Source organism: Rattus rattus, chromosome 1 (assembly GCF_011064425.1).
Source record: "Rattus rattus isolate New Zealand chromosome 1, Rrattus_CSIRO_v1, whole genome shotgun sequence".
NCBI classification, from domain to species: Eukaryota; Metazoa; Chordata; class Mammalia; order Rodentia; family Muridae; genus Rattus; species Rattus rattus.
Genome location: NC_046154.1, coordinates 17,920,381 through 17,946,834, shown reverse-complemented (window position 1 = coordinate 17,946,834; position 26,454 = coordinate 17,920,381). Strand labels below are relative to the sequence as shown.

General features: G+C 53.5%; 1 protein-coding gene across 2 annotated transcripts in view; it reads right to left on the bottom strand.

Annotated features, from left to right (window-relative positions):
* Positions 1-22,838, bottom strand: part of Igsf21 (immunoglobin superfamily member 21) — a 225,524-nt gene extending 202,686 nt beyond the window's left edge. Inside the window, exon 1 of one of the 2 annotated variants that reach the window (XM_032895319.1) lies at positions 22,325-22,838. In XM_032895319.1, the coding sequence (XP_032751210.1) occupies positions 22,325-22,394 (70 nt within the window). In that variant the 5' untranslated portion in view covers positions 22,395-22,838. The remainder of the gene's footprint in view (positions 1-22,324) is intronic. The other variant, XM_032895328.1, reaches the window with a different exon arrangement.
* Between the last annotated feature and the right edge of the window lie 3,616 nt (positions 22,839-26,454).

The window sequence follows — 26,454 nt, the reverse complement described above, 5'->3', positions numbered from 1 at the left end:
GGGTGATGGACTCAGTGGCTGACAGAGGGTGGGAAGGATCATGTCTCCACAGCTGTGTGTGGACTGACTCCCCAGGAATGGGAGCTGTGGGTGGGACAAGGCGGTCTCAAGCGGGAGGGGCTGCTTCCGTTCACTTATCAATCAAGTTCACTTGTTCCCTTACCCACTCCCCCCTTATTAACTCGCCCATCCATTGTTCACTTGCTTGCTCTCTCTCTCTCTCTCTCTCTCTCTCTCTCTCTCTCTTACACACACACACACACACACACACACACACACACACACACACACAGACACACACACACACACACACACACACACACACAGACACACACACACAGACACACACACAGACACACACACACAGACACACACACACACACACACACACACACACACACACACACACACACACACAGACACACACACACACACACACACACACACACACACACACACACACACACACACACACACAGACACACAGACACACACACACACAGACACACACACACACACACACAGACACACACACACACAGACACACACACACACACACACACACACACACACACACACACACACACACAGACACACACACAGACACACACACACAGACACACACACACACACACACACACAGACACACGACACACACACACACACACACACAGACACACACACACACAGACACACACACACACAGACACACACACACAGACACACACACACAGACACACACACACACACACACACACACACACACACACACACAGACACACACACACACACACACACACACACACACACACACACACACACACACACACACACACACACGATGCTCCCTTCATGCCCTTTGTGCTCAGGATGCCACGGCTCTGAGAGGAGGGAGACTCTGTGTGAGCATCAGGAGCAGATCCCGTTGGTCCTCAGGGACCCTGTGGTTGTGCCTGTGGGCTAGCCTGTCCTCGTTTGAGGAGGGAAGGAGGGTACCCACCATGGAGGAGTGTCACTATTGGCTGAGGTGAGGGTCACATTTTTGGTTCTCACTCCGTGCTGTGGTGGCCAGGTACAGGGGAAGGTCACAGATCAGAGGGCCAGAAGGATATTGTAGCCTCAGAGGCTGCTGACCCAGCAAGCACCTGTAATCCCAAACTCTGAAATTTAAGATTCTCCAAAGTGTGTAACTTTCTGGAAAAAAAAAAGTCAGGATATCTGTGGAAAGTTCCACACTGGGAAACTTCGTCTTGTGTTGGGAAACATTTTGATCTTGCCTAAACTTCCCTGTGGGCCCACATATAAAATGTCGTCGATGAGACAAACCAAATTCCAAATTACCGTTTGGACTCCAGCCCCACATCCAGAGAAACTCGCTAGGCACATGCAAGTCCAAATTCTGTTATTCTGTCTTTTTTTTTCCCCAGAGCTGAGGACAGAACCCATGGCCACACTGAGCTAAATCCCCAACCCCCAAAGTCCATATTCTGAAAGCTATCTCACCAGGGCATTTCTGTGGGCACTCAGCCTACCCGGCCAGCTAGCTACGCTTGCTTAACAGTGCTTGCTCACATCCTGTCTGCTCAGATGTGATCTCACAACGGGCTGCGAAGTGCAGACACTGTGGGCTCAGAGAGGTGGAGCGATTCACTCAAGGCCACACAGCAAGGTGTCTGGGTTTATTCTATCAGCCTGCATACATAGCTTCTACCAGCACAGGCCATCGGGAAGACCCAAGCCTGGCGTCAGCTAGCCAGGGGGCTCCAGTCATCAGAGGTGAGGTGGGAGTGGTGGCCCTGGTGTGCCAGCTCCAGTTCTAGCCTGGCTTCACCCTCAGCCTTGGTGAACCTCTGCCTTCCCTGCCCCCTCCTTTACGGAGGCTCTAATTTTAGCCAGCCGGAGAGTAAGGTGGAGGAAGCTTTTAAACCCGGGCTGATTTATGCTTTTTCTTAATTGCTCCAAAAAAGTGCTCTGCTTCTTGGGGGAGACAGGTTGGAGACGACTCAATTTAGGTTAGGATTTGAAAGCTAAGTTCTCACCAGCCTGGCAAAGGAGAGGAACCCACTCAATGTGTCCCAGTGACCCCCCTCCTGCCTAATCCCCTATACTGTCTGTGTGCTCCATTGGCCATCAGGAACACCCCAGGTGGTAAAGTGACCTCAGGACCCTTGCCACACCCACCACAGCACCTCCAGAGCCTCAAGCATAGGGGAACGTAGAGGGGTGGTTATAGCTGCTGGTGCTGTTAGTTTTCAGGGCTCTGCCAAGGAAGGACTAAGGAAGTCTCTTCCATTACCCTGGCCATCTCTCCAGTCTCCACAGAGGCCTCTACTCCATAGACATGACATATGCCATTTGTGCACACACACACACACACACACACACACACACACACACACACACACACGTGAGCGCACACATATAGAGAGGCAGAACTGTAAGTCTACTCTATGAAACAGGATGGAGGCTGGGTCCCCAGGGTCCCACAGGCTGGCTGTAAATCCCAGGACAGCCACAGGGCCCTGTGGACTGGTCCAGGCTCTTTCTGTCCACTGGGCCATGTGTCTGCTGCATAAACACTGTGCCCAGATCAGTGCTGGGGCAGTAGGCATCTTGAAGCAGATGGGGTCAAACACCAGAGGCTCGGCTATCACACAGAGCTGGCAGGAAGAGGACGCATGGGACTCTGACTACAGAAAGCCCAGAAACCCATGGCTTCCCTCAGCAAGGCTGTCCCAGTCACCCCTGCTATCCCAGGGGCCCGTCTGTCCCCAAACTGCACACAGGTGTGGCAAGTGACAGATGCTGAAGCAAAAGATGTGGTTACCAAACCTTACACAATTAGGAAAGACTTCTCTCCCTCTTTTGTCCTCCACTGGGCAGAAAGCAGGAAGATTAGGTAAGAGAGGGCATCAGGGTTGCTGGGTGGATGGGGCCTGGATCTCTACGACTCTGTGTGTGTGGAGGAAGGCCAACTGCAGTGGGCCCTTGTGTGAGCAGAAAACCAGACAGCAGGCGAGCCCTCGGAGGGCAGCTGGAGGCTTGCTTGTTACAGCACCACATGGCTAACTGCTACGCCATACAGAGAGCCATTCCGTGAGTGAGGGAATTACTTACATGTGGCAGCTCCCCGCCTCCCTGCCATTTCCCAGTTTATACCCTGGAAAACCAAGGCTTAAGGAAGTGAAGTCACTCACTCACCCAAGTCACACATGGTCAGGACTGACACCTGACTCCCACATCCACCATCCAGGTGACACGCTCACAGCAGGAGGTGTGGATCGGGGAGTCAAGGTTGAGTCTGGAAGGGTAACGTCTTCCCTTCCCTCTTGGTGCAGCAGACAGGACAGGAAGTCAACCCCTGGGCTACCAATGTTTCCTACTTCTAAGACACACAGAAACGGAAGAACAAAATCCTATGGCCGTCCGGTTCCCATGCACTGACAAGAGGGTCCTGGGTGATGCCCACTCTTGTAAGCAGTGACAACTGTCTTGGAGAGCTTTTCCTAGTCCACAGGGAACCCTTCCTCTTCTCCCGGGGAAAGAGGAAGCGTCGGGGTAGGAGGTGTGGCTCAGTGGGTAAGGACTTAGGTTTGAATCTTTGGAGCACACGGGGAGCAGGGCATGGTGATGCCCACGCTCCTATGGCGAGATTGTGACCTGGAGACAGGAGACTCCTCACCCCAGAAGCTCTAGTAGGCAGAATGATGAGGTCTCAGAGTAGAGGAAAGGGGGGCTACCAGCACCCGAGGCTGCCGTCCAACCTCTGCATGCACGTCATGCACACCTGGACCTGTTCTCAGGCCCACAAACCTGCCCACTGTCCTAAGTTGTTGGAAGGACTGAAGGCCACGCTGCTCAGAGTAGCATCCAACCCCTGCCATGATTCTGATCCCTACCCTGTAGCACCATCTTGATCTTGACCCCAAGCCATCCAGGGCTGAAGTGAAGCCCCAGCCCGGCCATGCAGATGAACTCAGATCCACCTCAGAACCCCCTCCCCCTCCCCAGAAGGCCCCAGAGGGACACAAAGTAGACTAGATCCATGACAAAGACACCAGGAAAGCTGGGCAGGGCCCCCTGCTCACCCCTTGACTGGAATCCCCCACCAGGCATGCCCCCACCGCCGCCACACACAATAGCCTCTCCCTCCCAGGCCTGAGTGTGGCTTCGCTCCATAATGCTACACCACTAATAAGATTAAAACGTATCTCCTTCTCACAGCATCGATTCATAGCCCTGATTTACCTCTGCTCCGCGGCTGCTACAAAACGGATGTGCGGGCCGACACCTTAATCTCTATCCATCTCCACAGTGCCGGCAAATAACTGCTAATTAATACCTTTCTGCCTCCAGTCGCCTGCCAGCTCCGAGGGACATCAATACACGTGGCTCCCTGCCACCTAGCCCACGGTGCCCTCGCTCGGGCCTGTGAGACCGGAGGCTATGGGAGCCGGTGGAACTGACGAGGCGAGGGGCGAGTCTTTGCTGCTGAACGTCGCTCTCACCCCATCAACACACACAACCAGCTACCAGGAAGCAGAAGTGTAGTCAGGAGTGACAGAGAGACCCTGGGGGGGGCCCCAGCCCCCCTAAACACAGTACCAGCCAGGGAGCTCTACAGAAAGCTATCCAGGGTCGGTCCAGCATGCGTTTGGGCCCATTTCATGCTCTGTGGTTTTATTGTTGTTGTTTTTGTTTTGTTTGACTCGGAATGTTTTGTTTCTGGTATCCAAGGCCGAAGGGCACCGGGGACCTGCAGATGACAGGTAAAGACCCACAGAGGAAGAGGTCAGCGACTAACACACATCTTGACTAGAGCTTGGTAGAGCTGAGCTCTTGACACTTCCTTTCGTCCCCTGGGGTCCCAGTTAGTACCACATCGGCCGGCATATGGTAGATCAGTCAGTGTCAGATAAATAAGTTGCGGATAGTAACAATAGCAATACTAATTAATAAACAAGATGCCCCTCCTCCCTCCTTTCTTCTAAAGACACCTCCATCTGTCAAGGAGGCTCCATAGACACTGCCATCATGTGTTCAATGGCTCCTAACAGAAGTGCCACATCCTCTACCCTCCATGACCCCTGTCAGCAGTAGGGAGAAGGTGGCTGCTCCATCAGATATGACCAGATGTTAGTGCTTTCTCTGATCCGAAACCCAAACTCATGAGCCACTGGGCGAGGACCAGTCATCCCCGTGGTCAGCAGGGGACAGAGAGTAACTCCTCTTGGGAGAGGACATTAGTCTGGTCCTAGATTTACAGAGACCCCAAGGGTCATGAACATGAGGGCATTGTACCCCGTGCTGTGTGACTCCGGCTGGGTCTCTCAGCCTCTCTGAACCCATCCTCTGTGCGAGACCAGATGGGTTAGAGCTGTGTGAACACCTCCCAGGGTTCTCCCTCTGGAGTCCATGTGCATCTGCAGGGTTTCCTCCCCACAGAAGCACGTAGCACGTGGCTCTGGCCCGGCTCTGAGAGGAGGGGTGGGAACAGCCAGCAGCTGCTCCAGCCAGAGCCAGCTCGGGTGTTCTTAATAAAACACAATGAAGCGTGGGATCCTAGGACATTTCTGCTAATTCAAGGCTCCCGTGAGGCAAGGCAGATCTGTAGGTTGGGAGTGGGGAGGGCAGGACATGGGGATGTCTTAGAGAAAGGTAAGGAGGTAGAGAGGAGCACCTCCACAGCTACCCTACAATGCTGCATGCAAGGTGGGAAGAATCAGAGGCATTTATGTCCCTCCTAGTGGCCTGGGACACATGGCTCCCTAGGCCTCAATGTTCCCAGAGTGGAACCTGTCCCTTGCAGCCTGAGGTTGGGACTAACCCTTGCCCTCCTGTCCTCACCTCTGAAGGCTGCATTACTTCCAAAGTGAAGCCTGGGGAGCCTAGCCAGGAAAGCAGGACATGAATCCCTGTATCAGGAACAAGCTACCTCTCTGCTACCTCCAGCAGTGGTACCCGGGTATCCAATGGAAGACTGGGGATTTTGGGGAGCACAGTCTGGAAGCTGTGAGCCGGTCAGATGTTGGGTACCCTTTCCTGCTTCCAAGGCCTCTCAGGGCTCACCGGGCTCTCTCTCATTCACTGTAAAGCCCAGCCTCCAGCCACATGGTCCTGTCATGACGACCGACCGGTGTGTCACTCTTGTTTGCAGCTCCAAAACCTGAAGCATAGCAGATGTGCAGCAGATGGGATGCTCCCCACTGAACCCACACGAACCCACATGTGGCCATCCTTTTTTTCAGCCGCCTTCTTGTTCCTTGCAGGCGCCTCTCCCCTCTCATGGAGACCCTTGTTCTCTAGTTCTGCCCTTGAAGAAGCAGCTCAAGGGGAAAGCCTCTACCTTAGTCTCATTCCCCACACGTCCAATGTTTGCTGTGCTACTTGTAAGACAGTGGGAATCCAGTAAATGCTTGTTGGAGAAAGACGGATGGGTGGATGGATGGATGGATGGATGGGTGAGTGGCTGGGTGGCTGGGTAGGTGAATGTATGTATGTATGTATGTATGTATGCAAAATGTATGTATGGTAGGGGAGTTGGGGGTTGGGTAGATGGACGGATGGATAGATGGATGAGTGGATAGATGGATGTTGGATGGATGATGGATGATGGATGGATGGATGGATGGATGGATGGATGGATGGATATGTGGGTGAACCGTGTGTGGATGAGAGGATGGATATATGATAGATGGGCAGACGGACACAATAGACAGGTGTATGTATGGATCGATGGGTGGGTGGAAGAATAGAACATTAGGAAGTTAGGAACTCTCCCTTCCTTGCTGCTGTGGCTCTGAAGGCCTCGTGAGCCCATCGACAGCTTCGGGCGTTCCTGGTGTGAAGGCCCTAAGCTCCTGAGGAGCACACACACATCTGCCATCTCCCCAAACTCTGCAGGTTTCTGCATTGTCCCTGGACTGGTGATACCAGTTAGTGTGTGTGTGTGAGGGGCTGGAATGGCTCATAAGGCATTATTGGGCTCTGCAGTGTGTGAGCATGACAGGTGACCCCTGAACTGAATGAATGAATGAATGATGAATGAATGAATGAATGAATGAATGAATGAAAGATGAATGAAGGAACGAAGTGATGCCACAGAGGAGACACATATCGCATGTAAAGGTCTGGGGTCAAATGATGTGGGCTTGAGCAGAGGGCGTGGATTACAAAAGTCGAAAATCCTGGGCAGCTCAGAGCATGGGAAGGCAGGCCCTACTGTCTAGTTTGAGTGTCCTCAGTGGCCCTTCGTGTAGGTCACCCACCCTTCACTTCTTCCCAGAACACGAAACAATGGGTTTCCTTGAAGCCATGCTCTTTGGGGTTCCAGGAAGAGAGAAGGTGGCTGTAGACTGTGTGTGCTTACCGGTCACCACGGACCATGTATGCCCGGTCAACCATGCCACCTGTCTGCTTGGCATCACATGACGCTCTAACACAACCTTATAATCCACCTGTATGGCTCCTTTCTGTGTGAAACAACACTGTCTAAGTGAACTTCTTTAATCTGTAAAGCCTCAGTTTGCATGCTCTCTGCAGGAAGCTGTCAGCCACATCCTGTAAAGAAGCAATTAGTAATCGTGTGGCGGAGACAACAGGGCGCAGGGAACGTCTCCCACTGCTGGAGATGCAGAGGGGCGGGCCCAGTGACCTTCCCCAGTGGTCCAGCTGTGAGGTCCCAGAGCCCCACCAGGAGCCACCCAGGACCTAGCAAAGTTCACCAGGCTAGCAGAGAGACAAGCCAACAGAAAACATGACCACACGCTAGCCTTGCTACCCCGAGAAAGCGACTTAACATCTCCAGGCTGCACTTTCTTTTGCAAAATGATCACTCCACACCAGCAAGTGCTTGGTAGAGGAAGATGTCCTGGGAGTGAACTCAACCAGTCGAGAGCAGATACAGCGCTGGACACAAAGGGATGCTTGGTGGGCATTTGCTGTTGGTACCACTTGCAGTGGATCTGGGTCTGGGAGGCTCCATCTCGGACCTTAAGACCAGACCTGTGCCCGATACACACAGCTGATGCAAAAACTAGCAGCCACTGGCCCCAGAGGTCTGTTCCATGGGAAAGGGGACTCTCATGAGTCCCAGGATGAAGCTTCGAAGGCAGAGCTACACTTTTTTTTTTCTTTTTTTTTTTCCGGGGCTGGGGACCGAACCCAGGACCTTGCACTTCCTAGGCAAGTGCTCTACCACTGAGCCAAATCCACAACCCGGGCAGAGCTACACCTTAATCCCTTTGCCTGTTGCTGTGACTAAACCACCCCAGCAAAGGCAGTCAAGAGAACTTTGAGTGTACAGTTCAAAGGTGCAATCAGTTGTATTTTGGTTTTGTTTTTTTTTTTTTTAAATCTCAATCGGGTGTTTCTACCCCACCTTTGATCATTCAGCTCGCAGATAACAGGCACAAAACTTTTACATTTATAATTAACCATAGATAGCACTGAGGCTGGGCAGATATCCACTCTCTAAGCTCCTAGAATCTAAGCTATTCCCCATCAATAACCCTGAATTATAGTTGTCATCTGGGCTGCTCTTAACTCCAACTGGCCAGCCCTCACGGGACTCACCTACCCCATGGCGTCTTCTCCTCTCTCCACCCTTGTGGTCTTCCACAGACGCCAAGCCCTGGAACTGAAACCCCGCCCAACTCTCTTCTGCCCAGCTATAGGCTGCAGGCATCTTTCTTCACCAATCAGGGATAACTTGGGGGCGGGGCTAGGTCACAGAGCCTCACTAGGGTCTAACTGAGAATCTCTTTGTCCGTGGGTGCAACCAGGGCCAAAATTTAGCATTACAATACTAACAACAGACCTCACTAGCAGTCCATAGCAACAAGGATGTCTACAGGAGTGTGAGGCAGCTAGTCACGTGGCATCCATGGTCAGAAAGTAGGGGGCGAAGAATGCTGGTGCTCGACTCACTTTCTCCATTTTATTCTCTCCAGGACCCGAGGTGTAGGGTGTGTCTTCCCACCTTAGTGACTTAATAGGGTTGACCGCCTTGATGACAGGCTGAAGGATAACTCACTTTAGTCAATTTCAGGTCCTGTCAAGTTGGCGATGTGCGCCGGGGAAACCGCTTCAGAGCAGGTCTAGCTGACTTCCTCTGAAGCCGTCTGGCCCACTTCTTTCTCTGTCGCCCAGAACTCCAGGTGCCCTTTGTAGGCAAAGATTTTGGTTTTTGTAGCTCCCATGTTTCCCATGCAAACTCTTATGCAGTCTTCAAGACCCTCTGAAGTGATCTTTGGCTTGCGCATACATCAGTGACGTTCCCAGTCTGTGTCCCCCACGGACTTGGTGGCTCCTCCCACTTTAGAATTTCTAATAGTACTCATTCATTCATGAGTCTGTGTCCACTTGAGAACAATGATCTTAACCAGCTTTAGCCTCAGCCCAAGAACAGGGCTCAACCCAGAGCCGGTGCTCACGGAAGTGGCTGGTGTGCACTCCGGGCATTTATAGCATCGGAGCATCTCTTTTCTCCCTTACATCTACTCTTGAAAAGGATCCTTCGGGGTACGGGGAGAGATGTTTCATCTCAAAAGACTGCAGTATCTTGAGCAAGTGGCCCAATCCCTCTAAGCCAGTTTCCATCTGTAAAACATGGGTCCCGGCAGCAGAGGAAACACCAACTGAGACTAGTTCTTGTGGACGCAGATGGGACTTGCCTTCTACACTCTGCTGTGCAAGATTTCCGGGTCGCTCCCATCCAACCTCCCTTCAGCATTACAGGAGAGTAGATGAGTGTATAAGGGGTAAGGTATTTTATAGACATCAGCTACTAGGGCTCAGGACCCCCAGACTGAGGGTCTTCTCGCCAAACCAGTCCTTTCCAAGGTCCCTCCAGCCACTGAGGTCAATTTGAGACTTGGAAAGCCAGTCACAGAGTGTTTGAGTATGAGCTACGAGTGATTCATTCAGCTTAGCAAGGTGTATACATTATACCCAGAGCGAGACAAATGAACGAATGGAGTCATTTCAGCTTGACTTTCAGCAATGTGTCCTGGGAAGAACAGTGTGGTCGGATGTGCCAGGAGCAAAGGTTGTGGAAAGGGGACTTTGGTTGGCTACCTCGGCAGAGTGAGAGGCAGGCAGCATCTATCAGCACCCAATACCCAGGGAGATGGGATTCTTGGATGACCTAGCTCCCTGCCCAAGGAGTGTAGATAGTGACTCACTCACTGTCTTAGTCAGGGTTTCTATTCCTGCACAAACATCATGACCAAAAAACAAGTTTGGGAGGAAAGGGTTTATTCAGCTTACACTTCCACATTCCTGTTTGTCACCAAAGGAAGTTAGGACGGAACTCACACAGGGTAGGAACCTGAAGGCAGGAGCTGATACAGAGGCCATGGAGGGGTGCTGCTTACTGGCTTGCTCCCCGTGGGCTTGCTCAGCTTGCTTTCTTATAGAACACAGGACCACCAGCCCAGGGATGGCACCACCCACAATGGACCCTCCCCATTGATCACTAATTGAGAAAATGCCTTACAGCTGGATCTCATGGAGGCATTTCCTCCAGGGAGGCTCCTTTCTCTGTGATAACTCCAGCTTGTGTCAAGTTGACACACTAAACCAGCTAGTACACACTCACAGAACACAGAAGCGGGTCCTGATTAAACAATTTGAAGTCTTGTGCAGAGAAAAGGTAATATCTTGGAAATACTACCTGCTACAGCTTGGTCCCCAAGGTGGCGCCAGATGTCCCAAAGGATCGTGAAGGTCACAGAGCCAAGAGGGATCCGTAGGGGAGGCAAGGACTGGTATAGGACCCACTCAGAAGCAGAGCCAAGAGCAATGCTGGCTGCACAGAGAGTTGCAAGCCAACTTGGGGCAGGGGAACTCTGTCTTGCTCCTAGCACTTCAGAGAAGGTGTCAGAGAAGAAATTGCTGCTGGCATTTGTCACAGCAATTTTCGCTGAGCGCCGCGTGCATACGCTTCTCCTGAGTTTCAACTGGCAAAATTAGCCGCCATCAAAGTCAATTTGAACCTTCAGGTAGATGGAGGAGGGGCTGGGATGGGGGAAGTTGGGGCTCAGAGAGCAGGGAGCTGAGTGGGCAGGTGTGGGATATTCTCAGAGGAGCATTTGGGGTCAGCCACTCCCTACTGAGAGTGCTCTTTCAAAAGCCAATAGGTAAAGCCACCTCACTGGTTCACTCATGGGCCTTCTCCCCTTGTCGTAGCTTGTCAGGCAGAGTAGTGGCTGGGGAGCACCTGCTTGGAGGACTGAGGTTAGAGCCTGTTGGTGATGAATGTGGTATGGGTGACTTGTGTCAAGAGCCGGTGGGGATGTGAGGAGAGACGATCAGAATGGATCTAAGAAGAAAGAACGTCTCTGTGGGAAACAGAGTGGAAAATGGACCAGGAGTGACAAATCAGCACGCACCCTGGGAGTGAAGCCGTCCATCAGCGAGATGGCCCGGGATCAGGGCGGCCAGAGATCCTGAAGCATCCAGAGTTGGAAGGACACATGGCAAAGACCGACACAAGCCAGCATGGAACCTGGCAAACCTTGCACATACTGCCATGCCCTGGAGAGAAGCAAGGTCACCTCCTTTCCTGGCTCAGGGGAAACCTGTCACAGGCTCTGTCACTGTGCCTACTGTCAACGTGGAGGGTCTGTTAGTGTTAGTGTACCAAGCCCATCTCACATCACCACCACCATCAATCGCATCAGGCTGCCTCAGAGAGTGTTTCTCCCCTGACAAATGGGGAAACTGAGGCTGGAGCAGGAGTGGGCTCCTTCTCTTGAGCCAGCAGTAAAGCTCATTCTTGCCCTTGGCTACGTCTGAGTACCTCGGGTGCCGATGTGGGGCTTCCAGTTGTTTCTCAATAGGTACCAGCAGCAGACCCCACAGTCAACTTTTCCCTCTTTAGGTCCCTGCCAAGTCCCCTCTGTCCAGCCCACCCTGCCCTTAGGCAGTTTCTAAGCTTCCTGGTCTTCCAGATTCCCAGGCTACGGAGGACCCAACCCTGAGATGGCCCCTGCCCTGGGTCCCCATGCCACCCCGAGGCACTCACAGATCATGCGGGCTGTTCCCCCAATGCCCAAGCCTGTGGCTCCCTCCCAACCCGGTGGCTCACAGCTCCCACCCAGCACCACCTCCACAGACTACCTGATCCGCACCACCTGCTCTGCGTCCCATTTAACATTTTTCTTCAACTCTGCTCGTTATTTACTTAGATAAAGCCACTTTAAAGAAAGAGAGAGAATTTAAATCACGGCCCTAAATGGCAAGCCAACACCGGTTGCTTTAAATAGACCGAGGAACCAGTGGCAAAGAGACCCAAACCAGAGCATGAGGCATCTGACTCCTTCTCACTCACAGAAGGCTTGTGGCCCCAGTTCGGCAACTGTCTTTTTAGACCTAGGCTAGCCTGGCACTTGCTATGTAGCCCAGGGTAGCCCCCAACATATAATCTCCCTGCCTCAGCCTCATGGGTTCTAAAATAACAAGTATGCCCAGACCAGACCAGACCAGCTTCCAGCTCGTTTTATTTATTTATTTATTTATTTATTTATTTATTTTGCTGAATAAGATGGTTATAAGGTGATGGCAGAGATCTCAAGATGGCTGGCATTGCCTGAGGTGCTGTCCTGGGTAGGGAAGGACAGCCTGAAAAAGGAAAAATACAAGAGCATCCACCTTAACCCCTCTTGTAGTGGCAGCACCTGTCCCCACCACAAAGGAATACGGCACAGCCCTGCCCAACCATGGGACTTGCTGAGGTAGAAATGTCCCTCCGAACCATCCCACACAGCAGCCATCAGCCACCAGCACCTATGACGGTCTTGCCAAGTGGAGACTGAATTGTGTTAGTTTACTCGGTCACATGGGCCCTGAGAAACTTTACTGAGTGTTCATCTTTGTATTTGTGTATGTGGGTGTAAGTGTGAGTGTGTGTATGTGTGTATGTGTATAGATGTACGTTTGTTTGTATGTGCATATTGTGCATGTCTATGTGTGTATTTGTGTATGTGTGTGTATTTACATATGCGTATATGTGTGTATGTGTATGTATGCATGCATGCATGCAGGCATGTATTCATATGTGTTTGTGTGTGTGTGTATAGCAGTTTCTCCCAACCCCCAAGCAGGCATATTTGTGGAGACCAGAGGCTGGTGTTGGAAGGTCTGTTTTCTGTTTCTTCTCCATAGCTTCTCAAGGATCCTGGAGGTCTTCTTTGTGCTAGAATGTGAGGTCAGCAAACCCCAGGGTCCACCTGTCTCTGTCCTCCCTACACACAGCCCTGGGATTATGGGTGTGCACAATGCCTGGCTTTCTCACGGGTTCTGGGGATCCCATAGGAAGCACTCTATCCATCTCTCTGAGTTCACAGCCATGGCATCCAATGGCTGTGGCCCTAGACTGTACGTCCCATGAAGGCCAGGACAAGGCCATTCATTCTCCACCTGGTCCTGGAACCCTCCCATCTTCACCTGCTGCACAGAGGCAGAAGCGAGGAGAGAGGGAGGAGGAGGGGACACCTAGCTGGTGCCTGAGCCAAGAAGCCACTCCCTGCAGTCCAGGCATAGAAACCATAACCCTGCTCTCTCAGGCAGCTGCAGTCTCAGGGGCCTCCACCTAGGCTGCTTCACCTCACCATGAGCTCCCCATCCAGATGACAGGCCCCATCCCCCGCACTCCCATCCATGCCACTTCCCCTCCCAGCAAGTAGCGACCCACTTTTCCGCAGCAGAAGGGAACAAAGAGGTCTTTGTGAAGTGGCCATCAGGGCTGTCCCCACCCTGCTCCTTCCGCCCCTGCCTGGGACAGTAGGTGCCCCGCGACAATTAGCAGCTGGTCACCTGCTCTCTGGAGCTAGGCACCTGGCCTTGGGTTATTATACAGCTTGAATTTCTGCCTGACGAAATACCAGCTAGGCTGGCTCGGGCGAGGAGGCATGAGTGCCGGCTACAAATACCATTGCCAGCCCCCTGCCTATCCTCAGCCTGGCCTTGGTGCCCCAGAGGCTCTGTGCTGCCTATTGAGCCCAGCAAAATGCCAGGGCAGCCCAGTGGATGCCTTCCTTTTGGGTGGGGTAGGTGAGAAGGAAGGACAGAGCTGGCTGGGGAGACAATGGTAGAGCTCAGGACTAGAGACAAACAAGGCCATCAGAGGAGCCTCTGCAGTAACAGAAACAAAAGGTCAAAGGGGACAGCCTGGGAAAGGAACACCCAGCAGCTCAGCTGCCTTACCCTCTGGCTTCCCTGTGATTTATGAGACTGGGGAATCACACACACACACACACACACACACACACACACACACACACACACACACACACACCGAGCACCGGAAAACCCCGGAACTTTTCACACTGGGCTCTTCAGGCATGGGAATCAGGAACATGCCCCCAAGCCCACATGACTCTAGGCACATGTGCTTAAGAAACACTCCTTCTTATCCCTTGCCTCCTTGTTCACGAGAGGCTGAGGCAGGAGGACAATGTGAGCTCAAGGCCAGCAGAAGCAATTTACTGAACCCCTGTGCCAAAAAGAAAAAGGTCCAGGTATGGTGGTGCATGCCTTTGTTCCCAGGAGGCAGAGGCAGGAGGATCTCTGTGAGTTTGAATCCAGCCTGGTCTACATTAAGTTCCCGACAATCAGGGCTACATAGAGAGATGTTACCTAAGCAACCACCACCACCACAACAAAAGCGCTGGAGGAGGCACAGCTCAGAAGATCACTCACTTATCACACACAAAGCCTTGAGTCCTGAAATAAGTAATATTTAAAGAATCAAAATAAGACAGTGAGGAGAACAGAGCCCTTCCCTCTCCTCCGATGCCAGCACTCCGCAGCTCCAAGAGCTCCAGTAGGTTCTTTACAGTGCCAGCCTGGGTCTGCACTGGGTCACCTTGCCTCCACACTCACTGGGCAGGACTTATGGATACAGCAGCTGCATCTCACACACCTGTCCTGCACCTGTCACGGCTTCCTCCTGTCACCTGACATACCTATCCCAGCATCCTTCCCTTGTGCCTTTGAGGAAACCAAGGCTGAGAGCAGTGACTGCCACCATTGGGGCACATGTTGGAGACAAAACTTGACCAGTCAGGCACCTGCTAGAGATCTAGAAGTTTCTCCATAGGCAGCCTTTAGTCTTGGCTCTGGTTTGGGCTGTGCAGACATGGAAGATCCCTGTCAGAACATCCGGAGCCATGGGAAGTCCCCGAATGGTAGTGTACCTTCCTAAAGGCTATCTCATCTCTGGGAGCCTCAACAGCCATTCATCACCCAGCGGAGGGTCCAGAGAGTCCCAGCTACAGAGCCAAACTCACTTTGGCTCCCAGGTTCCAAGTACTGACCAGATCCTGGACCTGGCTAATCAAAGACTCCTCCTGCCGTCTATCCACACACAGTCCAACGCCCAGCTCAATCACTGGCTACCCCTTCCAAGCTCAATGGTGTGATTTTGTTCTTCCATTTTCCTTGGACTTCTCTGCACTATCAGGCATGTCCAACATCTCAATCACACACACACACACACACACACACACACACACACACACACATTTTCTTAAGACTTTAAGTTAGTTTATGATTTTGTGTTGGGCTACATTCTTAGCAATTTGAGGCTGGGTGTGACCCTGCCACCCCTTGACTAAGAGCTCTGATGGATTTGACTGTGTTGTTCTCACAGCCTTCCTGGGCCATCTCTCTCATCTCCAGGCCATCTGTGTGTTGTGTGTTGAATGGTTTACTCTCTCTGACTGTTTTCAAGCCAGACAGTACTATGTGGGGTGTCCTCACCTTTGGGATCCTCCATGGAGGTCCCTTTGGGTCTGAGGTAGCTGTTACTAATGGAGGACATCTGCTGTTAGATGCAACATCAGCCTGCAGTGGGGATAAATAAAGGGTGGGCCAGTCCGTGCAGCCTGTCAGAAACTTCCAGACCATACCTCCCCAGGAGCCACTGCATGGGGAATGCATCATGTAAAATCCCACCCCTCCCCCAGTCCCTGCTCTGTATGTATGTATGTATGTATGTATGTATGTATGTATGTATGTATTTATTTATTTATTTATTTATTTATTTATTTATTTATATTTAGTTATGTGGAACAGGATCTCATATAGTTCACACCCGCCTCAAACTACGTTGGCCTTGTGCCTGCTACGCCAATACTCTAACCGAGCCACCCCTCTGTCCCCAGCTCTTGCTTTTTAAAAGATGAAGAAGGTAAGACTGAGGTAGGCAGTGACAAGCCCAGGTACACTGTGCCAGGCAGTGGCCTGCTCTGAGCCCAGTTCAGGTGGAGACAGGAGCTCATGTCCATTGGGCACTGGGCCATAGGGAAGGAATGGAGGTGGACCCAGCAGGCCTAGTGGTTCTCTGCCTAGTGTTTTCCAGCCGGTTCTTCTGGAGCCCTGGTTACAGCATTGACTGTTCCTGGATGTCAGTATATCCAGCACAGCCAGTTTCACATTAGTAATTCAGGGATAAGGGGAGACAGGTAGAGAGATGCCTGGGGTAGAGCCAGCCTTCTCACTGCAGGGTAGCCTTGGGTAAAACCACAGGAGCTACCCAAACCTCATAGCCTAGTCTTCAAAATGGGGGCCCATCTCACAAATAGGGGCTCCAGGAGGGCGTAATACAGACTGTGGGTGGTATCTGCTCAGTGGTATCTTTCCCTTCTCTTTCCCTTTCCCTCCCTTCTCATCTCTAAAACTTATCACCAACCAAGGGCAATACCCTTTCCCAGGGAAGCCCATTGGCAACAGGAAACTTCAAGGTCTTCCCACGGTCTTCTACAGTTGACTGTCTGCTTAGATACCAGCCAGTGTGTGTGTGTGCGAGTGTGAGCGTGAGTGTGCTGACACGTTCTCACACTCCCAGAGGTGGTGGAGAGACACCAGGAGACAGCTAGGCCCAAGGATGACATCATTCATTCATTTGGCCACTTTTCATAGAGACAAGCTGCCTGCTGGGTCCTCCAAGCCAGGACACGAGTATCGAAAGGTTATCGGTGACTTATTGACCCAAATAGCCCCGCACTGAGCATCCAATACATGTTAAGGTAAGACGCAGTAATGATTGGAAACAAACGGGGCCCCTGTCCCACTCAACAGAGATGACAGTGGGTCTCAGACAGTACTGAGTGGGACTTGGCCTCCAGAGAAAGGCAGAACACAGAAATGGGACCAACCACCTCCACCAGTGGGCCACACATGGTCTTGCCAGTGTTACCAGGAGGAGAATAATCCGGTTTCACAGACAGGGTCCAGTGCTGATCTTTGCAGGAAGTTGATGTGGACTCCAGAGGTCTCCAGTTCCAGGGGGCTGATAAGGAGACTGGGGAGGCTCCCACCCAACACCTTTCTCTTGAGCTGGAAGTGCTCATCGGTGACTGTGGCTGACATAGGGAGCTTCTCTGTCCCCCACACACACACCAGAACCCTTGGGCCATCAAATACTATAACTGGCTCCATCTCACCCTCTCTCTGAGAGGCAGAGCTCACCAACACCAGACCCTGGGAACGGCAGAGGGCAGTTTCTGAGGGCCTCGTTGGCAAAGAGAGTAGTTCTCTGTCTTCTTGACTTTGCAGACTCTTCAGGTTCCAGAGAACATTTGATGTCTGGGGTCTTACATGAGGACCACAGGGCCACACCTGCCTGTCGCTGAGGTCAGCTGTCCCCTAGAGACACCTGAGTGCGTTGGAGAGCAGCTCTGACTGGAGTCGTGCAACCCACGGAGGCTCAGCTCCCTCACTATTTGGAAATGTGTCTAAGTCAAATCAGGAGAAGATGTGTATGCCTAGGAGTGTGGAGAGGCTGGCAGACAAGCCCGCCTCCTTCCCTGGCTGAGATCAAGCCCGAACTTCCAGACCCTGCTCCTGCTGATTCTCTGCCGCCTTGAACTCCATAGTGTCTGCCTCATGCTCCTAGCTTTTCATCCAGGAGAGGCTTCTGTGGAACTTTGACCAGACAGTAGACCTTGGGGATAAGGGCTTCCCTCTTGCCTCTGATCCACTGGAAGTATACAGTAGGGCCTGACACCCTGTTTGCTCCCTGGAACTTATTCCTAAAGATGGGCACCTCCCAGGGGCGACACCACACGAGTCCCCATCTGTGGTTGAAATGGAAGGCCCAGCACCCTTAGCACATGCTCCAAGTGGCTGCATCTGTCTCCAAGGACGGCAGTGCAGCTGTGTGCAGACTGCTTCAGGCCTGGCAGAGACTCCAAGGCTCTGCTCATAGAGAAGGTTCACAGCTTGCAGTTTTAAGAATGGGGAGGGGAGGGGAGGGGAGGAAAGGGAAGGGAAGGGAAGTAAAAAGGAGGGGGAGAGGAGGGAAAAGAATGAGAGAGGCATTGATCCCTTCAGGAACATGTACACACACACACACACATACACACACACACACACACACACACACACACATTGGGATGAGGTCATGCCTGTTGGCCCTTCTCTTTGCAGATATACCCTGCCCCCCCCCCGGCAGATGCCCACCGATTTTCTTAATGATGACAGCATCTACTGGGGACACGCCCTCTCCCATCTGTGCAGATCGACACACTGAATAATTCTTTCACCTTGAGTTTGGTGAAGGATGAAGTGTGCATACTGAGACCTGGATCCCTCAGCCATCCTCAGGGCTGGGCCTAAGGAAAGGAGGGGGAGTGCCGGTCTTGGTCTTCCCGGGGAGCTGGGAGGCAGACAACACAGGGCTAGTCCCCTGCTCTCCCCTTACTGACTGGGTGACTTTGGCAGTCACTTAACTCCCCTGAGTCTCAGTTTCCTCCTCTGCAAAACGGGACTAATTTTATGTCTCAGAGGCGGGATAACTGTTAAAGGAACCGTGAAACAAAAAAATCGCATAGCTAGGGTGTTCACCACTCCTTCCTCCACGAGGCAAAGGATCCACCTCCCATGGAGCTGTAAGTACCTGTCAGGGTATCCTGACCGAGAGACATCCTTCAGAGGACCCCCGGCAGCCTTGGCCAGCACACCTAGAAGTCTGCTGCCAGGGGGAAGAATGGAAAGAGAGCCCCAGGCAAGGCCATGAGGGAGATAGAAGGAGCTCGGCTTCTGTCTGTGACTGATCTTTAAGAGCGGAGCCTCTGTTTCCTAATCTGTAACAATAGGTTTGTAAAGTCATCTTGCAGTGGGAATGAAGACATAGCGATACAGTGGAAGCTACGGAGGAGAAGCCACCCCTCCCCCCAAATAAAACCCAACAACCTTGAACAAAGACTATTCCAGCTCTGGGCACTGACCTCTAGGGCAGCGCAACAGCATAGCTCCCTGCTCAAGGCCCTGGGTTTTTAGGGGTAGAGATGAAAGCCACAAAGTTCAATGGTCCCGGAAGTCCGAAAGTCGCTCCAACCCTAATTGAAAACCCCCAATTATGTAAGTTCGACCTCCCAGGAGCATGTTCTTGGGTGTGAGGAGGCGTGGTTTGGAAAGGGAAGGGATCAGGGGAACGTGGAAGGGTAAGATAGCCAGGCCCTTTTCAGTCCCCAGCACTGGGCCGAGGAGGTGCACAGAGGAGTGTAGTGTCCTCATGCGGCGGGGCTTAAAGAGCAGCAGAAGGAGATACTCTATGAAGCCCATCTACCTGCTCGCAGAGCCGCAGCTCCCCATGGTCGTGAGCCTCGTCTGCCCTCGTCAGCCCTCAGACCACCCAACTGCAGAATGGGAGCTTGCAGGACTGCCCCGCCCCCTCGATCCCCCACGGACTCTGACAGGCTAGGTCTCTGGACCCTTTAGTTCTAATTAGGTCTTCCCAGAGCCCACAGCTTTCAGTGGAGAATTTTCCAGCGCTTAGCCAGGCAAGTCCAAAGAACCTCATCTCTCCCTCTACCTCCTCAGCCTGGCGCACTTTGTCTCTTTAGGGTCACTGCGCAAGTTCAAACGTGCAGTTTCCTACTGCCCGGTACAGAGTGCTTCAGGGAGTCCCTAAGGAAATGTCAGAGACCAGAGAAACAGGCTTTCTTGGAAGAGTCTGGTGGTAGGGAGTTGGGTACGAGAGTGTTGCAAAGGGTACACATCTCTTTTGGTATGCCACCACCATGGCAGTGCCCCTCCCGCCGCAGTGACTGTGTGTCCCTCTCGGGGAAGGCCAGTGTGTTTCTGGGTGCGATGCCTGAATCCACCCTCCCATCTCTTCCCAGGCATCCCCCTGGCTGGTTGGCTCCGCAAAGCTAAGCCAGGTGCACGGATCGCGGACATCGCCGCCGCCTGCAGGAAGGGCGCCCTCATCCGGCCCAGCCCGCTGATCACGCGTCGCGAGGACTCTCTTGCTTCCACCTCGCACGGTGGCCTGGAAAGGGAAACTGGATCCCACCCAGGATTTCGCACCTCTGTAGAGAAGAGAAGCCTTGGAGCCTCGGGGTCCCTGCGCCCAGCACAAAGTTTCGAGTGCGAGATCTGTGCTTGCGGAGCCGAGAGGCAGCGTGTAAGCCACCCACGTGCCCTGGTTCCACGCGTTCACTCCGGAGCCCGGAGCAAGCGTTCCCCGCAGCCTGCAGAGGCTAGCAAGCGGAGCCAAGGCTCCAGGGCGCCGGAATAGCTCTCCGCAGCCAAGCCACAAACTGGGGCTCGCTGCTCAGGAGCGAGCTCGCAGGGTGGGGTCCTGACGCAGTCGGGGGTTTCCCACCCGGTTCTTCCCCTCCCCTCCCCCGCTTCTTTACACCATGCGCATCCCATGTTGAGAGAAGGGGTGCTTCCCGTTCGGTCCCCAACCCCCAATCCTGCTCCCTGCAGTGTCCAGGTGAGGGCTCCAGTGTATTTCCACAAAGCCTAGCGACTTCTCGGTGGCGCTGGAACCCGGATCCTCCCACTTAGAATCTTTCCCTCTAGAGGCATCCATCTCAAAGGGGGAACTCTTGTCCCCAAAGTTACAGCGAGATTTGATATACTTCAGAAAGTATTTTCACCCAGAGAGGGTAGGAGGGACAAAGTACCTGCCTGGCATGCTTTTGGGTCACATCAGCCCCTCCCCCATTGCCAAAGGACCACCTCCCTAGGCTCAAATTCTCCCATCAGCGGACCGAGCTCTCTTCAAAGATGCAGGAGGTTGAAGAGTGTGGGTTATTTTAGAGGCACACCCTTTGGAGGACAATCTCAGAGCTCATATAGGTTTTTCCTCAGCATGCAGGGCAAGAATTGACCCTCCACCACGGCCTAAGTGGGACGGAAGCCAAGGCTCCAATGGAGACAATGTCTACTTTTTCACACTGTCCCACCTCCCAGGGTAGCCCTGCTCTCATTTCAACACCCTTGGTCGGTTGTGACTTGACCTGGAGAAGGAGGCCCCCGCCCCCTCTGGCCAATGCGGGCGGTCTGGAATCCCCACCTATGACTCTGTTGGCCCTGCCTCCGCCCTGCTGGGCTGGCATCTGTCCCCAGTTCCCTGCCGGGAAAGCACTGGGGCGTCAAGTTCGACTTCCACAGCATTTAAGGCCCACCAGAGGGCGGCGGTGGGCAGGATGCCCCTTCCCCCAGGCAGCCCCAACCAGGCACACTAGAACTGCCCCGCACTGCTGGCTCTGGGCAACCCTTTGAGCTTCAGTTTCCTTCCATGTGGTCCAGCCTGCCCATGACCAAGCCTATGCAGGACACACACACACAGACGCGAGCCATGCTGTTGGACCCTCCAGCCCCAGATGTGATCACAGTTCCCTGCCCACCAGACACTCAAGTTCCCTTGATCTGCACCTGCTCCCAGACCAAAAGCTCACAGGACCTGAAGTACCGTACTTCCACGTGTAGGTAGGTACACTCCTGCCCAGATATAACAGAAATACAGTCACCGACTGTCACACAGCCCTCTAGAGACCAGCAAGCAAACCGGGATCGGCGTGAACTGCCACACCTCAGACTTCCTTAACAGGCTCACACATGCAGCGTCGCTCACACACTTACCCTCATGAAGGAGTTCACACCCCCAAACACTCAGACTTTCTCTCTCACCCTTCCGCGTAACTGATCTGGACTCGATGTTACCTCTCACACATACAGACCCCACACACCCCCCCACAACCACATCTACATGTACACCCGTGCCCTCTCCACACACACCTGATTCTCGGACACTCACAGCTCACACACCCAACAAAGACACACACACACACACACACACACACACACACACACACACACACACACACACACACACACACACACACACTGGCACAGACCCACGAGGGCTTTCTCCAAAAGAGCTATCTTCTCTTGCCAAGCTTCGCTGCACGGAAACCCTCCTGAACTGTGCCTGAGACTCCCAGAGCCACCGGGGCTCGCGCCCTTCTCGGTCCCCGCGCGCGTCCCCCGGCCCCGGGCTCGCAGGCGACCGCACACTCACCGCGCGCCAGGTCCAGGATCGCGGCGAGCAGCAGGCAGGAGGCGCGGCGGAGGCTTGGAGCAGCTCGCATGGTGCCCAGGAGCTGACGGCGCTGGCCGAGGCGGCGGCGGCGGCGGCGGCGGCGGCGATCGCGGTGGCGACGTTGGGTCCCCTCGCCATGGGCTCAGAAGCGCTTGTGACCCGGGCCGCCGGCCGTGGCGGTGACGGGCAGCGAGGGGCGCCGCGGGGACGTCCCCATGCTACCGTGGTCGGGCCGCCAGGCTACCCGGGGCTGCTCTGGGCTGTACCGGGATGCTCCGGGATACACCACCAGGCTACTCTGAGCTGTACTAGGTTGCTCCGGGCTGCACCAGACACACTGGCTGCTCTGGGCTGCACAGGACCTGGCTGGGGAGCGCAGCTGCTCTCGGCTGGTCGGCTGCTCTCGGCGGCCACGGCGGCCGGAGTCGGATCCGTGGCGGCAGCGGCGGAGTTTGGAGCCGAAGCTCTGCCCGCGCCGCCGCGCTCTGCCCCGCGCTCGCTCTTCTCGCGCCCCCTCCTCTCCCTCCTTCCCTGCCGCCCCGCCCCCGTCCCCCCGCCCCCCGCACCGCGCTCGCTGCCGTATTCTACAGACTTTTCTTTAATCCGTTCTGGGCTGTTCGGCTCTCGTCCGCTAAGCCGATTTATTGCAGAGAGGAGAACTCGCCCCCTCCCCCTCGGCTTCTACCCTCTGCCCCCCCCCTTCCATCGCATCACAACTGCTTGCTTGTGAGCCGCATCCTCTCATACACACACACCAAGCTTCGCTCCACCCGAATCACACCCCCCACCCTTCCACCTGGCAGTGTCCCTGGACGCCCCTTTCCTCGGCTTCGTGAATGCTAGCACCCTCCCTCCCTCCAGGAGAGAGGTGTTTTGCCCGGAGGGATGTAGGTCCTCAGGACTGGCTTTGACACCTATGAACGTCTTCCTTAGGGGCTTCAGGGCTTTAGTGTTCCATAAATGAAGGCTACCCTCCACCCCGCGCCCCGCGCAGTACAGCTGCATTGTGCGTGCATGCAGGACCCGGCAAGGGAGGGATGGACTTTTTCTTCGGTCAGAGACCAAGATGTCACCTTTTTTTTAAATCAGACCTGACACCTCAGCTCCTCCACCTAAGAATCGGGGTGGGGTTGAAACTTGTGTCAGATCATTGCTTTGATACACACACACACACACACACACACACACACACAGCATTGACCCTGGGCTCTGGGATCTCCCACGTGAGGAGGAGGCAGGTGCTCCTAGCTCTTGGAGTCGGGGTGGGGGGCTGCTGCTGCTGCTGGTGGTGGTGGAGCTACACAAGGGACCAGAAGTTAGACCGACAAGGTCCAGAATGAACAACAGAACCAGTGAGTGAATCTGAGCCCCAAACCAGGACCCAGGTCTGATGCTACACTCTCCCAAGAAGTCCCAGCTCACCCAGCTTCATTAAGCTGCTGCGTCCTTGTTGCTCAGTTTATTCAGATGGGCAATGGGTACATTGCCAGACTCACTCGCTCCACTCCGTGTGAGAGGGGTGGGTAGTGAGTAATGGCTTGGCAGGTGCTGCTGGGAGAGACTTGTGCCAGGATGCCCCACGGAGTGACCCACTCCCCTCCCTTACCCTCTACAGCCTTGGTGGCACTCGGCCTTTCAAAGCAGCTAGCTGCAGCTCAGGCGTGCCCAGCCTCCCAGCTCCAGGGGAAGAGCGATTTGCATTTATTTAGATCTGAGCGAATACGTTCACCTGACAGGCTTTAGAATGATCCTCTCAGTAAAATAATAATAATGATCGTAATAAACCCTTATAAATAGGTGTTTGATTACAGTTTGTCCCTACGTGGGTATTTTTTTTTTTTTTGAATCAGACTAATTGGTTGCTAGCCTGATTGGGCTGGATCTGGCTTGAACACTGGAGCCTTGAGCCTTTATCCTTTCCCTGGCTGTTCTTCGCTCCCTCTTGCTCCTCCTCCAAGTCTCATCTTCCCCAAGCTGCTGAGGGTGAGCTTAAGGACATCTTCCCCCCAAATCTTCTTTGGTCACCCCCCCCAAGCCAGTCACGGGAAGAGCACAACCCTTGCCCGTCTATTCCTGCCAATCTCTCCCTCCCACCTCTGCTTCTGGCTCAGGAAAAAGCTATCCAGGATTCTAAGCCCTCTGTGTGAGAGGTTCCCTGACTGAGGAGCTCCAAGCCCAGATGCCCCCACTTGTACTGGGCTAGGCTTACAGGAAATGCATGCATTGCTGTGTGCCCTTTCGTGCTCTTGGAGTCCAGTTGCCTTCAGGTGGAGGCTAAGTGGGCGTGGCTTCCTGGCCGCACCCACCCAGCACTGTCCTTGGGGGAAGAGCTGAAAGGAGCAGGTAGCGCCTGTTGCCTCTGCCTGCGTTGGTGGCGCTACCTACCCAACAGCCTCACCTTAACCAGCTGGGAAAGAGGGCTAGGGTGTTGCCTCTGTGGAGCCTTCTAGGAATGGTGTCAGTGGAGAGAGTGGAAAAGAGAAAAGAAGTTCGAAATCAAGGAAGTTTGTTTTCACGGCTGAGAATCTTGGGCCTGGAGTTTTTATACCTCAACGGACCCACCTTCACTATCTACGCTATCCTCGAACATTACCCTGTGTAAAAAGTACTGGTCGCCCCCATAGCACATAGTAGGTCTTCACTGAGTATTGGATGGGCCGAAGAATGAATGAAAGGCTGAATGAGATTAGATCACTTTGTTAATCAGCTCTGAGACCAAGCTGGTCTTCGGTGGGTGCTCAGAGGCCAGCTGTAGCCATGAACCTTCTCAGGGATCCAGGATTGTGAAGACCAGCCAGGCTCACCAAAGAGCCCTCTCAGGTGCAGAGTCGGTTTTCCTTGAAGGGGCTAGGCTGCCAATGCATGCCTATTACCATATGGTAATGTAATAGCAACAGCCCGCCTCCCAGCTCGGCCAAAAGCCCCGCCCCTTCGGCGCCATAAACCACAGCTCTGGAGCCCTTTCTTCTGCTGCATAGAAAGGCGACTCTGAGGCACAGTCAGTTAACAGGAGACTCCGGGTAACTTAGGCGAAGGAAAAGTCACCCAGGGCAGCCACTAGCTTTTAATTTAGTTTATGTCTACTAATGGAGCTGCTGCCTGCCAGAGGCGGTGCTCGCAGTTTGCTGTCCTGGCACTCAGACTCTTGAGGCACAGTGGGTCACGCCTCTGTCTTGGACTCTGGTCCAGTAGGAACCCTCTAGGCAGCCAAGGTGCAGCTATCTGCCTGCCCACAGCAAGCCGGGCCTAGTCCTCTGTCCTTGGTGCTGAGACGGGCTCTCTCGACAGATGGTGCTAATGCACAAAGCAACCTTCTCCACCCCGCTCCAGGGATGTCCCCCTCCCCCAGAAGTCACGATGGGGCTTTAAGTTTCCTTCTCCAGGGAGAGGGTACCACTGGCCCTCACAGCCTTGTTTCCAAAGGGTGGGCTTTGTAGGTTTGGGGGGACAACTACTTGGTGGAGTAGAGAATATGGAGATCTGCCTCTGTGCCGGGCGCTGTCAGAGGCTTGTGAAACAGTGATGCGCCAGTGTGTGCGCCATGACTCCTGTTTTGAAGATGAGAAAACCGAAGAACAGAGAGGTAAAGCAACTTTTCCAGGACACAGCTAGCAACGGACTCAGGTTCAAATGCAGGGTCTACTTCAAGGCTAGAGCTTTGGCATGCTCTCCTTGGCTATCTGCAAAGAGCCTCCCTCACAGGGACCCACACGCATGCACAGGGGCTCGTGCGCAAATGCACACTCATGCCAGGTGGAAAACTCTTATGAGTCCATGGTGTCCATTTATTTTATCCGGTCTAATCATCATGAAAGTCCTCCATAACAACTTTGTGTATGCACGACTTACAGATAAGGAAACTGAGCTGCAGAGATACAGGAAGAATCATGAAGATTGGGTAAGGCGGGGTGGTGGTGGTGGCACAGGTATGGGCTTCCCTGCTCTCTCTCTCTCTCTCTCTCTCTCTCTCTCTCTCTCTCTCTCTCTCCTTGCTTCCCTTTACGCTGGCAATCAACATCACCAGCAGCATCCCAGGCAGGACCAGCTCTTTAGTGTTTATCTAAATTAAACACAACCAGAAATGATGGCGATAACCAAATCAATTGTAA